The following is a 13,835-nucleotide window of genomic DNA, read 5'->3' as shown; positions in this document are numbered from 1 at the left end:
CTTTAAAACTGAAATGTTGAAAGTATGCTATCTTATAATGGGCTGAGTCAGATCGCCAGTTTTCTTCTATCACAATCCTAAAGAACAAGTTCTGTCAACTTCTGGGGCAGGGCTTTTGAGCTGCAGGCGAGCAGCAAAGGTGTAATTAATGATAGAGAATTTACTAATTGTATATTCATATTTTTGTGCATATGAAATGAAGGAAAATTTTAATTGCCAATTTAATATACAGGTTATGAGTTTTAGAGGTATATTTCATGACCAGATTAAGATTCTAAATCAAATACATGTTATTCTTAGTTATTTTTAATTTGATTTATTCTAAAGAGAGTAGTTTTATCTTCTTTTTATTTTTTTTTTAGTAATTGTTAGTGTTTTTATCTTGATCTTATCCTGCATGCTGCTACTGTTTTCCTCCTTTAAGAGAGTTGCTGGAAACTGAATTTCCCTGAAGGGGTCTTCCCAAGGGGTTAATAAAGTCCTAATCCAAATAATCATTTCCAGTATCAGCGATTAGACTTTGTATTAGAGGTTTACTAGCCTCTGTGGGACATTCATTCATAACTGTCTTTCAATCCCAGCTGTTTTTTTTTTAAGTATCTAAGTATTGAAAATGTTTGTATATAATCTTCACAGATTAGTGCATTCAGTTTCCATGTACCAAACACTAAGCCTGGAGGGTGCACTTTCTAGAAATAAATGCAAAAATAATAGCTTTTTGTAAAAATAAAAAACGTATTACTCCTTCAAATTGCTGAATAACTGAAAGCTAGTGAACTGTGCCAGTGTTTCTGCATGTTTCATATTCTGCAATAACTACCACAGAGACCACAAAGTATAAACCACAAAAACCACACCAGTATAAATGTTATAATAAAAGAATAGATATTTATTACAATGTAGGAAAAAACAGTAGACCTTTTCTTAAATGTAAACATTCCATAAGCTTAGGCATGTTTAATAATTCTTTATCAAATAAGGGCACTTTCTTGCTTGTGACCAAACATCTGCAGCCCTACAGTGGCACCTATGGGGTTTTCTTTTTCTAATTTAAAATATTGTCATAATGATATTGCCACAGAATGATAGTCCATGCAATGTCTCCCCATACATTTTAACTCAAGAAAACACATTTGGTATGCAGTTGGCAAGCTAACAATTTCTGATTTGCATTAGCTTAATCAAACGCCAACCCATGCCTTAGTCTAAATTTCATAATCAGATCTTGATGCCGAATTATTTACAATTTATTGTTATATATCCTTATTAAAATTATGCAAATTGCTAATTTTGCCCAACTTAAAAGCATTCAGTCAGATATGTAAATCCTTAAACACACACACACACACCAAAGGTTTGGGGTTATTACTTATTAATAAAAACCTATTTTTTATTTGCATATATATATATATATATTTAACAAAAATAAAAATGCAACACTTTTTTGCTCTCATTTTTCATGTACACAAAAGGCTGCCTTTTCTCAAATATTGTTCGTGAGCACTTCTCCTTTTGCCGAGATAATCCATCCATCCACCTCACAGGTTTGGCATATCAAGATGCTGATTAGACAGCATGATTATTGCACATAGGCTGGCCATAATAAAAGGCCACTCTTTTTTCTCTAATCACACAGCACAATACCACAGATGTTGCAAGTTTGAAGGAGCGTGCAATGGTCATGCTGACTGCAGGAATGTCCACTAGAGTTGTTGCCTGTGAATTGAATGTTCATTTCTCTACCATAAGCCATCTCCAAAGGCAGAGAATTTGGCAGTACATCCAACCGGCCTCACAACCCCAGACCACGTGTAACCGCACTAGCCCAGGACCTTCACATCCAGCATCTTCAACTCCAAGGTCATCTGAGACCAGACAACAGACACCCAGACAGCTGCTGCATCAATCGCTTTGCATAACCAAAGAATCTCAGGTTCGACGTCCACATCGGGGTCTCCACCTGACAACAATTTTCACAGTGCAGGGCAGAAGGCTGGCTGCGTGCATGTCGTTGTGTGGGTGAGTGGTTTGCTGTGGGGTTATGGTATAGACAGGCGTATGTTATGGACAACGAACACGTACATTTTATTGATGGCATTTTGAATGTACAGAGCTACCGTGACAAGATCCTGAGGCCCATTGTTGTGCCATTTATCCACAACTATCACCTCATGTAGCAGCATGAGCTTCGCACAGCAAATGAAGAGGAGTGGATCAATATTCCACAGGTCACAATCAACAACCTGATACTCTGTGTGAAAAAGATGTGTTGCACTGCGTGAAGCCAATGGTGGTCACACCAGATACAGACTGCTGTCTAATCAGCACCTTTTTATGCCAAACCTGAGGTGGATGGATTATCTTGGCAAAGGAGAAGTGCTCACGAACACAGACAAAGACAAATTTGTGAACAATATTTGAGAGAAGGCAGCCTTTTATTTAGATAAAGTCTTAGATCTTTGAGGTCAGCTCATGTAAAATGGAAGCAAAAACAAAAGTGTTGCATTTATAGTTTTGTTCAGTATATAAAATAATGCTAAAATTTCACATTTTTGAATTTGTAAAAAACCGTTAAGAGTATCAAGAGCAGATTATATAGTAGTTATCATCTTGACTGACACTGTAAATGGTTCATTCCAAAATTCAGTAAAAAAAAAAACCTCTCGTCAGTAGTGATAAACTACAAATACAAAAACAAACATTTTAAACTATTAGCCTAATAATTTTCCACAATTTACTGCCACTGCTGTTCTCACTGCAGGTTTGTTTTGATTAATATTGTCAGTTTTTATTTTGCTTGGTGGATGATGTTGAATTTGGCGGTGGCTGTGACTGACTGATAACCAATTATTACTTTGGACAGGTGATTCCAAAATTTTGAGCAGCAGTGTAACTAATGCCTGATCAATAACAATGGCAGGTCATGAAAAAAAAAAAAAAGGAACATGTTGATTTGGCTTTTTATGACACACAACTTGTGCTACATTTTGCCTGCCCTGCATTTGGGATATAAGGTCAGAGAGAATTTCCAGTGGAAAATGGGCATATTTTTTACCTGTTCAACCATGTTTAAAAAAGTTTCAGGTGTCAATCCTACCTGGAAAACAAAAACAACAAACCTATATAAAATTGTAGTGTTACGTTCCCAAACTAAATGTGCTGAACATGTAGTCTGGGGAGTAGCACCCTAAAACGTTTTAGTTGCACTAATGCCATGATGCAAAATCCTTGTGGAAGTGTTCTCAAATTATTTTTTAAGTGAGAACAGTTTAAATCACCAAAAGGGGAATTAATGACATGCCGATTCAGAATGCTGTATTTGAAGCATTTCCTCAAGCTCTATTTCCTTTGTCTCTACAGCCTCAATTAGTTCTGAGTTACTAACTATGTGTTTGCGCCAGCAGGGTCGTTCTTGAAAGATCCACCACATGGATATATGTTGATGGACACAACTTTGTTGTGTGCACTGGCAGTGCCAGTGCCATTTACCAAGACTAGTGTCCAGCGTGACCAGCGTCCTTCCGAACTTACACCACGTGTCGTTTTGATCACTGTATACAGAGAAGTAGAAGTATCTTTCAGGGGCACCCGGTTCTTCCCAAAAAATAGGAAAGACACAGTCTACTTCCTCAAGACAGGCCTTTGCATGTAATGTCATACATTCTTGCTGCTTTAATTTGGAAATAATCCCTTTTTCTGCCATGTCCTGTAGTGAGAAATTGCACATTGGTGGAGGTGGGCTGTAGCACTGGGCATTTCTTGTCCTCTCCAGGTGATAACACTCCTTTCCAGGATTTCCATTCTGGGAAGCCATAGTCATGAACTCTCTGCATGTCTCCAATTCACAGAGAAAACTCTGTGAAACTAAAGACTTGCAAACATGTATCGGAAGCTTTGCTCCTTGAAGATCCTTTGGCGTCACATATATCCCGTTCTTAGCATCTACACAAATCATGGGCTGTTCCTGACTGCAATTCTGCTGCATCTTTTGTTTCCTCAAAGGAGATTGGAAATTGTGGTGAGCAACTAGTGTGTCACATTTCTGACAAGATGACTTGTAGTCTTCTATTGGTTCAATGAAACCTGAAGTGCCCTCACTTGCTTCTTCTGCATCTAAGGGGAAATTGGTTTATGTAATATTTATTTAATTCAAGTAACCATTACTACATTTTGTAAGCAGGAAAAAAAGTGTTTACAAACAATAACCCTGATATGCAGTGATACTGCAGGGAGAGCTTACTCACACAAGGTCAGTTTGCATAGCAAGTCTTAATCACACTGGGAATTGGTGATGGGCAGTATACACTTTTTTATACTGTCATACCACAAAATATGAACATGGCATATTACTACAGGGTGTAGGGGTGCACTGTTGGGCTGTGCCTCATATCTGTCAGAACTAAGTTGAGTGAAAGGTGTTATTTTTGCACTGAGCACAGCCTGACAGTGCACACTAACAAACATGCTGATGATAAAAATGTGAAATTCATAAAAATAAGGTTAATATCATAGTCTTGTTATCTTGACATGTTATTTAATATATACTTATATACTTACCCAAAAGCTTGTCTCTCAACTGAACACCCGCTGATAAAAAACAAAACAAAACAAGGGGGGTAAAAGAAACATTAAATACACTTCATCAGTGAGCTATACAATATTGTTGTGAAGGCAACAGGATCTCATAAAAATGTTGGTCATTTTTCAACTTAATGTTGTATACACTGAGGCAACTCTCCCATTTTCTCTTAACCCCTTTGTAAAAAAAGTGTCTGAATGCAATCAACATACAGAAATCTTCAACAAACTGCAAGTGAATTCCTGTAAAAGTTTAAGTGATAAAGCGTAAATATTTAGATGTTGTTTATTTTTTTTATAACTTTGTTACTGTAAACATATTTCTTGAGAATTCTGATCATAACAAATGTATGAATGTCAGCCACCATGTTTGTAAACTACAAATACAATATCTCTTAAGAAATAAATCATAAACCAACCATGGTGAGACAGGTGCGCTCTGAAGTCCGTAGTCCTGTGTATTACTTTGGGACACTTTGTACAATGCCAGTGGCTCCTTCTATCACGTTTTTCCTCAGCACAATAGCAGGGGATAGAGAACCTGCCTATAGTGTAAAGAAATGTAAAACAGAAGCAATCATATACAAGCAATGCATTACAAAAGTCTTCACACCATTTCACTTTTTATGAAGAGGCCTTAAACAAAAGTCAAATAAATAAAAATGAAGAAAAAACAAAAATCAAACACAAAAAAACAAATGTTTTCTCCATTCAATCCTATAATGATGAAGTAATAACACAAATTTTAGAAATATTTGCTAATTTATTATACTAACCATGCAGACCCTTTGCAGTGTCACTTGAAATTTACAAATTTAGAATTACTTATTAATCGCCTTAAGGAAAATTATTTTCTGCATTTAACCTATGCGTGGCAAAGAACACAAACACAATTGAGCAATTCTTCACACACGAGAGGCAGTGAGTGTGAGCGCACACAACCGGAGCAGGGGCTGTCAACCACGTCTGTGCTCTAGATGCCTTGCTAAAGGACACTCCAGCTATGGATGTATTCTTGAAAGAGGTAATAACCTAAGTAATAGGAGAAGTGTGCACATATGCGAGAAATATCCAAAAGATGTTCAAACATTATGGCACATATCCAAGAAGACTGGAGGCTATAATTGCTGTTATAAGTGCTTCAACTAACTACTGAGCTAAGGGTTTAAATACTAATTTTTTTTTTGTTTTTGCCTTTTCAAAAAAACTAAATTTTTGTTTTTGCCTTTTCAAAATAATTCAAAAACAATTTCTAAAATTGCTTATTATAGGGTACTGAGTTCAGAATGATGGAGGGAGAAACTTAATTATTATTAAAAAAAACCATGAAAAAGACAAAATGGTCTGAAAAATTTCCAAAAATGCCTCTTATACACCCATGATTCATTCAAAAATGATGGCAGATGATTTATTTGCAGATGAATAGATAAAGATGCAGCTCAGTAATTTAAAATATCATTAAAAATTAAATGCATTATATAGATTACTTACAAACAGAGTGATCTATTGCAACTCTTTATTTATTTTTATTTGATGATTATGGCTTACAGCCAATGAAAACCTCAGTCATTATCTCAGAAATTTTGAATTATTATATAAGACTAATTCAAATTATTTATTTTTATTACAGAAATGTTGGTCTACTGAAAAGTATGTACAGTATATGCACTCAAAACTTGGTCAGGGCTCCTGTGGCACTGCTGAGGTGTTATTTGCTTTAATAGCAACCTTCAGCTCGTCTAAATCATTGGGTCAGGTGTCACTCATCTTCCTCTTGATAACACTCCATACATTCTCTGGGGTTTAGGTCAGGCGAGTTTGCTGGCCAATCAAGCACAGTGATAGTGTGGTTATTAAGCCAGTTATTGATACATTTGGCAGAGCTGACAGGTGCCATGTCCTGTTGGAAAATTAAATTCATGTCTCCATAAAGCTTGTCAGCAGAGGGAAGCATGAATAGCTCTAATATTTCTAGGTAGACATTTCCCGCACCGTTCTCACATGCACTGACGTACTTTACCTGGAACATTTACTAGGGCTTGAGAAGCATAAAGTCCAGATAAGGTCTAGGACGAATGTTGTGGGTGGTCGTGTTCAGACGTACAGCCCCTGTGGGTCAACATTGGAATATTTCTGGATTACTGTGCATAAGTGAAAGGGACATAGGCCTCAGGCAGCTTGGAATGTGTGCCTCTTCACTCTTCCTCCAGACTCTGGGACCTTGGATTCCAAATGAAATGTAAAATTTAGATTAATCTGAAAACAAGACATTGGACTACTGACAACAGTCCAGTCCTTTTTCTTCTCCAGGTAGGACACTTCTGGAGTTGTCTCTGGGTCATTAGTGGCTTGACAAAAGGAATGTAACAGTTGTAGCCCATGTCCTGGATATGTCTGAATCTCCCCCAAAATTTTTGAACTGCCTTTTCTTGACAATCCTTTAAGGTCTGTGGCTTATTCTATCACACTTTAGCCTTTCTCTCAACTTTCCATTAATGTGCTTGGATGCAGCAAGGGGATGTCAGTGACTGCCTTCTGGACAAATGTCAAGTCATCCGTCTTCCCCATAATTGTGTAGCCTACTGAACCAGACTAAGGGACCATTTTAAAGGCTTAAGAAATCTTTGCAGGTGTTTCATGTTGATTATTCTAATATAATGAGATGATGACTTTTGGGTTTTTACTAGCTGTAAGCCATAATCATCAACATTAAAATAAATAAACCGTTGCATTAGAACACTTTGCAATGAATCAATATATGAATTTCATATTTTTGAATTGATTTATTGATATAAATTAACTTTTTGATGCTATTTTAATGTATTGAGATGCACTTGTGTCATTGTGTTACTTACCAATGCCAGCTACAGAGTAATGTATTGCATATCTCAGATGTTGTGAAGCTAAATGGCGTGGACTAGCTTGGACTGTTTTTGTGCAGTATGGACAGTTAAAGTCTCCAAGCAAGTTGAAGAGCTCCTCTTTACTTCCAAACTCAAATACTTTCCCTGTAAGACAGAACATAACTGATATAAACTTGCTATTTGTGTTCAGTTCCTATCAATGGCAACTGAACATAAGTCACAACAAACTGCAGAAAATATTTAAGTCTGCTTACCTGCCATGACTAAAACGAAAACTCACAGAAGCGGTACCTAAACAGACATACAGATCTTAATAAAAAATGATCATTGCCATACTACAGCAATAAATTAAATATAAAGCTTCAACAAATGTTTACAAATACATTACTATAAATAAGAGATTAGTGACAAAACAAACTTGCTGAATCAACTATGTTTGCAATGCCAAATTAGACAGAAAATGAAACCAGAAATTTGGTTCCAATTCCAAGATTGAAGCATGAGACCAACAAAAGTAACAAATATTGCAGAGAAAATATATTAATGTAGATAATAAGTTCCTTAAAAATCCGTTAAAGGACGAAGTAATGACAGAATTATTTGAGTTTTAAAAAGAAAAGAAAGGGGAGGAAGAAAATGAAAAACAAGGCAAGGAAATGAACAAACTAAAGTAAGAATGATGGAAGAAACGCAAAAAGTTTAAAGAAGGACAAAGAAAACACAGCAAACAATAAAAGGACAGGAAAATGAAGCCAGAAAGAGAAAGCCAATGAAATAGGATAAAAGAAAGGTGGGTAGAGAAATGCAGATGAGAAGGAAAATTAAACAAATAATGGGGACCAAAAAAGGGGATGAAGCGAAAAAAAGAGATAAAAAGAATAACAACCGTCACAAAACAGTAAGATAATACAGGAGTAAGACAAGGAAGGATAGTCAGAGAAGGAATAAAAACAAAACAAGTAGAAGAAAATTACAAGAAGGAAAGGAATACAGTAAGATTCCTTGGGGTTGGGGGGGGGGAGCAATAAACACATTATGAAAATGCTTATAGAGTGCGTTAGGTGAAAGAAAGGAAAATAGTGTAATGTGTAAAACAACAGAGTGCTCGTTTCGGTACAAACAACACGAATAAAGTTAACTGTTAAAACAAATCTTCGAGGCACATTCACTGAGTCAAATAAAACCATGTTGATCCGCTATTCTGAAACAAATTCTAACTCAAACCCACCTCGCTGTGCGGAGTAACTCTCGTCTGAAGGTTGCAGGGAGCGAGTAAACTCGCGATTAATATATTACATTTAAAACCTAACAATTCAAGATAAAAAGAATTCTGTTATTTCAGAGAAACCCTCTGTACAGCTCACACCGCGTTAATTTTCGGGATAAAATAATCTGATAGTAAAATTGTTTGTCTTCGCGCTCTCTCCCACCGCACCAGTGACCATCAAATGGGTCCGATCTTAAACAGTGCCGTTTCTAAACAGTTCCTAGTCTACCACCCAAGCGGTAACGACAGAAGCACTTTAACACGATAGCATTGCTTATAATCAGGGTTTGAATTGCGGGGGTTAAGGTTTTGTCTGTTTTTATTTCATCTTAAACAGAGTAACTGAAGACCTCATGCTGACAACTATCCATGTCTAAGCGAGCATAAAACCATTTGCCTTGTTATCTGATGGGGAAGCTGAGGACTAAATCTGGAAATTCTGCCTTTTAAGAAGCCTGTATCCTGAATGACAGTTAATGGGAACATCTAGCGATACGATACGATTGTGGGGAAACGTAGTTCTAAGCTCAGTGTCTTTTAAAGGCTAAGCACCATTTAATGGACCTCCATGAATATTTCACATTATTTTAGTTACTGACATATATAGGTATGAATTAAAATGAAAATAGCAGCTTAATTTGCTTTAAAACGGACAATTTTATTAAATTGACGGAAAACCCGAGCTCGTTACGGAAATTCTTGAACGCGACCGTGACGTCACTGGTGGACAACAGCTGAACAACGCCGCGGTAAAACACCGTTATGACTGACTGTTATGACAGTATCTAGCTAGCGATAGCTAAATAACCAACATTATTCATGACAATAGCCTAGCAATAAGCTAAACTCAAATGTAGAGGTACCGTTATTCTTGTAAATGTGATCGAAGTCGAACTCGAATTCATCCGACACTATAAACCTCCGTAATGCACTCCGGTAAAGTTGGTTTCATATTCGCATATTCAGATTTCTTTCTTCAATAGCTCTCAAACGGTGCATGCAAATGACTTAATACTTGCAAAGTATTGTTTTTGGGATGCAAGACAAGCAACTACAACTCAGTTTATGTCAGAAATGTTTGCCATTTAAAAAACACGAAATATATTGTTTTCTATGGGCTGCCGCCATCTCCGCGAGAGCTAAGGGACCGTTTACAAACTACACTACACAGTAAAAACGAAGGTGACGAACCTCACACATGATGTATGCTACATCTCTTACCTTGATAAATTTAACCATTACTGGCCCGTGGTAATACATTTTTCATTACAAATTTCAATAGATTTTGAACCTTTAATGATATTGTTTTTAAACAAATTGTATTTGATCAAGTGCCACCCACATGACGTACTACACCTCTTATTTTGGCAAATTTAACCCTTACTGGCCCGTGGTGATACATTTTTCATTACAAATTTCAATAGCTTTTGAACCTTTGATGATATTGTTTCAAAACAAGTTGTATTTGATAAAGTGCCACCCACATGACATACTACACCTGCTATTTTGGTAAATTTAACCCTTACTGGCCCGTGGTGATATATTTTTCATTACAAATTTCAATAGCTTTTGAAGGTTTTATGATATTGTTTCAAAACAAATTGTATTTGAACAAGTGCCACCCACATGACGTACTACACCTGTTATTTTGGTCAATTTAACAATTAATGGCCCATGATGATGCATTTTTGAGAATACATTTCAATAGCTTTTGAATGTTTATTGAAATTGCTCAGAAAGAACATGTAGCTGTTTGAATGAAGTAATGGTGGGGTAGGCAATAATTTGAGCAGCTTTTTTAACAGGTTTTAAAATATTTTTATTGACCAACTGTCAATATTTTGCAGAATGTAAGTATATACACACAAAACAACAGCAATAGTTATAATCCAAAAAAATTACTTTCAATGTAAAAATTAAGTTGTCTGACTCATGAGAGACATAACTTTTGCCAGAGGTGTACATACAGTAGGTGTATGCAAAATGTTGGTGTTTCCACAGGATTCATTTAAAGAAAGCTGGAGCAGACATTCCCAGAAACAGAGACTACCTTATGTAATGCATAACATGAGATGTGTTGCTACTTGTCTTGGACAATGTCCTAGATCCACAATGGCCCTTTACAGACAAACAGTCTCTGTTTCTGGAAATGTCTGCTCCAGCTTTCTTTAAATGTATCCTGTGGATACACCAACATTTTGCATACACCTACTGTATGTACACCTCTGGCAAAAGTTATGTCTCTCATGAGTCAGACAACTTAATTTTTACATTGAAAGTAATTTTTTTGGATTATAACTATTGCTGTTGTTTTGTGTGTATATACTTACATTCTGCAAAATATTGACAGTTGGTCAATAAAAATATTTTAAAACCTGTTAAAAAAGCTGCTCAAATTATTGCCTACCCCACCATTACTTCATTTAAACAGCTACATGTTCTTTCTGAGCAATTTCAATAAACATTCAAAAGCTACTGAAATGTATTCTCAAAAATGCATCATCATGGGCCATTAATTGTTAAATTGACCAAAATAAGAGGTGTAGTATGTCATGTGGGTGGCACTTGTTCAAATAAAACTTGTTTAGAAACAATATCATAAAAGGTTAAAAAGCTATTGAAATTTATTTTCAAAAACCCATCACCACTGCCCAGCAATGGTTAAATTGACCAAAATAAAAGGTGTAGTATGTCATGTGGGTTGCACTTGATCAAATACAACTTGTTTTGAAAAAATATCATCAAAGGTTCAAAAGCTATTGAAATTTGTAATGAAAAATGTATCACCACAGGCCAGTAAGGGTTAAATTGACCAAAATAACAGGTGTAGTACGTCATGTGGGTGGCACTTGATCAAATACAACTTGTTTAGAAACAATATCATAAAACCTTCAAAAGCTATTGAAATTTGTAATGAAGAATATATCACCACGGGCCAGTAAGGGTTAAATTTACCAAAATAACAGGTGTAGTACGTCATGTGGGTGGCACTTTATCAAATACAGTTTGTTTTGAAACCATATCATCAAAGGTTCAAAAGCTATTGAAATTTATAATAAAAAATGTATCACCACAGGCCAGTAAGGGTTAAATTTACCAAAATAACAGGTGTAGTACGTCATGTGGGTGGCACTAGATCAAATAAAACTTGTTTTGAAACAATATCATCAAAGGTTCAAAATCTATTGAAATTTGTAATGAAAAATGTATCACCACGGGCCAGAAATAGTTAAATTTACCAAAATAACAGGTGTAGTACGTCATGTGGGTGGCACTTGATCAAATACAGTTTGTTTTGAAACATTATCATCAAAGGTTCAAAAGCTATTGAAATGTATAATGAAAAATGTATCACCACGAGCGAGTAAGGGTTAAATTTGCCAAAATAAGAGGTGTAGTACGTCATGTGGATGGCACTTGATCAAATACAATTTGTTTAAAAACAATATCATCAAAGGTTCAAAATCTATTGAAATTTGTAATGAAAAATGTATCACCACGGGCCAGTAATGGTTAAATTTATCAAGGTAGGAGATGTAGCATACATCATGTGTGAGGTTCGTCACCTTCGTTTTTACTGTGTAGTGTAGTTTGTAAACGGTCCCTTAGCTCTCGCGGAGATGGCGGCAGCCCATAGAAAACAATATATTTCGTGTTTTTTAAATGGCAAACATTTCTGACATAAACTGGGTTGTAGTTGCTTGTCTTGCATCCCAAAAACAATACTTTGCAAGTTTTAAGTCATTTGCATGCACCGTTTGAGAGCTATTGAAGAAAGAAATCTGAATATGCGAATATGAAACCAACTTTACCGGAGTCCGTAATGCAGCTACGTAGCCGAGTATAATCTGAGCCACCGAGTTTAGCGAGTCAAGCTAACGTTAACTAACACCAACTAAAACAGGCGAAGTGAGTGTCCTTACCCTGTTTACCTCCATGTTACAGAGGCTCTTGAACACCTTTCGTTGGTGTCCTTACATGCCCATATTGTTGGAAAAGCGCCAGTGAAATGAGCTGCAGATAACGGAGTGAGCGGAGGGTCCTTTCCAAAGTGCCCGTTTAAAGTTGACAATTTTAGTCCATTTTCTGGATATTTTGGGATCTTTGGGCCATTTGTGCACAGATGTCCCACTGTACATTGAATGATTGCAGCCAAAAACAACACACCTTTTCATCATCCTGCATTAAATTAAGTGCAGCTTCTAGAGTTGTTGTCCACCATCTACGTCACATGCAAGACGCCTATTAGAGTTTCTAACATGTTTTCTGACTATCAATAAACACAACTTAGGAACTCAAATTCCACTGTATTTATTTGTTTGACACTTTCATATAGATGGTACTTAGCCTTTAAGGTGGAACGGTATGTTTAAGGGGAAAACAACTGTTGTTTGTATGCGGCTGAGGTTTTACTTGTATGTATGTTTTTATTCATTGTTTTAATTACCATAGAAACTCATTTGTAAATTGTTTATATTTGTAGCGGTTTTGGTAACACAGTTGGCTATCTCCCGCGTTTGGAGACATTTCAACCTTAAGTGATCAGAAACAGCAAAAATAAGTAAAGCAGGAATAGAGCAATAACCTCATTTCATTTTGTGATATTCAAAGTATGGAGTTCTCTCTGTTTTCTAAAAATTCCAGAAGCCTCTGCCATAAGCAGAGAGTATAACAGGCCAAGAAATTTATTTTTCTACTCATTTACTACTGGGGCTTTGTAAATATTGTTCAATAAAAGGGAGTGATTTCGAATGTTAGATGTGTTCCCTTTGAGATTGTAGGAGACATTGTGAATGTGGGTACAGAATTTACTCGGATCACGTGGACGATAGATGGTGAAAAAAAGAAATAAAAATCTAAATCATACAACAGAGTGAGAAAACAATTTAAGGTTAGTTAATAAAAGAAACACAATCAACTGGCAGCAAGCATAATTTCATAACTTTTACAGTAACAATGGAGTTCCCACATGTAAACAAAGTTCAGTCCAGCTCTGCTCTACAAAGATTTTGTTAATAAACCAGTAAGCACAACTAACCTTTTAAGTGAAATTTGAGTCAGCAGAACACACCCATCCACTGAGGGCACATCTACTGTGACGCCAAAAGATTGTGCCATATTCTAGG

At 36.2% G+C, this 13,835-nt stretch overlaps 1 protein-coding gene across 1 annotated transcript; it reads right to left on the bottom strand.

Annotated features, from left to right (window-relative positions):
• Nucleotides 1–920: 920 nt before the first annotated feature.
• On the bottom strand, nt 921–8,869 carry LOC136710889 (uncharacterized). Its single transcript, XM_066686758.1, has 6 exons — nt 8,671–8,869; nt 7,697–7,733; nt 7,434–7,586; nt 4,998–5,123; nt 4,558–4,587; nt 921–4,113 (listed from the first exon to the last, which is right to left on the bottom strand). The coding sequence occupies exons 2-6, from the start codon at nt 7,701–7,703 to the stop codon at nt 3,290–3,292; spliced, it is 1,140 nt and encodes a 379-aa protein (XP_066542855.1). The 5' UTR covers nt 7,704–7,733; nt 8,671–8,869; the 3' UTR covers nt 921–3,289.
• Nucleotides 8,870–13,835: the final 4,966 nt, after the last annotated feature.

This window comes from Hoplias malabaricus, chromosome 12, assembly GCF_029633855.1.
Source record: "Hoplias malabaricus isolate fHopMal1 chromosome 12, fHopMal1.hap1, whole genome shotgun sequence".
NCBI lineage: Eukaryota > Metazoa > Chordata > Actinopteri > Characiformes > Erythrinidae > Hoplias > Hoplias malabaricus.
The sequence above is the reverse complement of the archived record's forward strand: the minus strand, read 5'-3'. Positions and strand labels throughout refer to the sequence as shown.

What these genes read in the sequence shown, in the direction of transcription:
- LOC136710889 (XM_066686758.1), bottom strand. An exon ending in TTACTCTGTAGCTGGCATTG is followed by an intron (nt 5,124 to 7,433) that starts GTAAGTAACACA and finishes TTTACACTATAG; the next exon opens with GCAGGTTCTCTATCCCCTGC. An exon ending in AGCGCACCTGTCTCACCATG is followed by an intron (nt 4,588 to 4,997) that starts GTTGGTTTATGA and finishes GTTTTTTATCAG; the next exon opens with CGGGTGTTCAGTTGAGAGAC.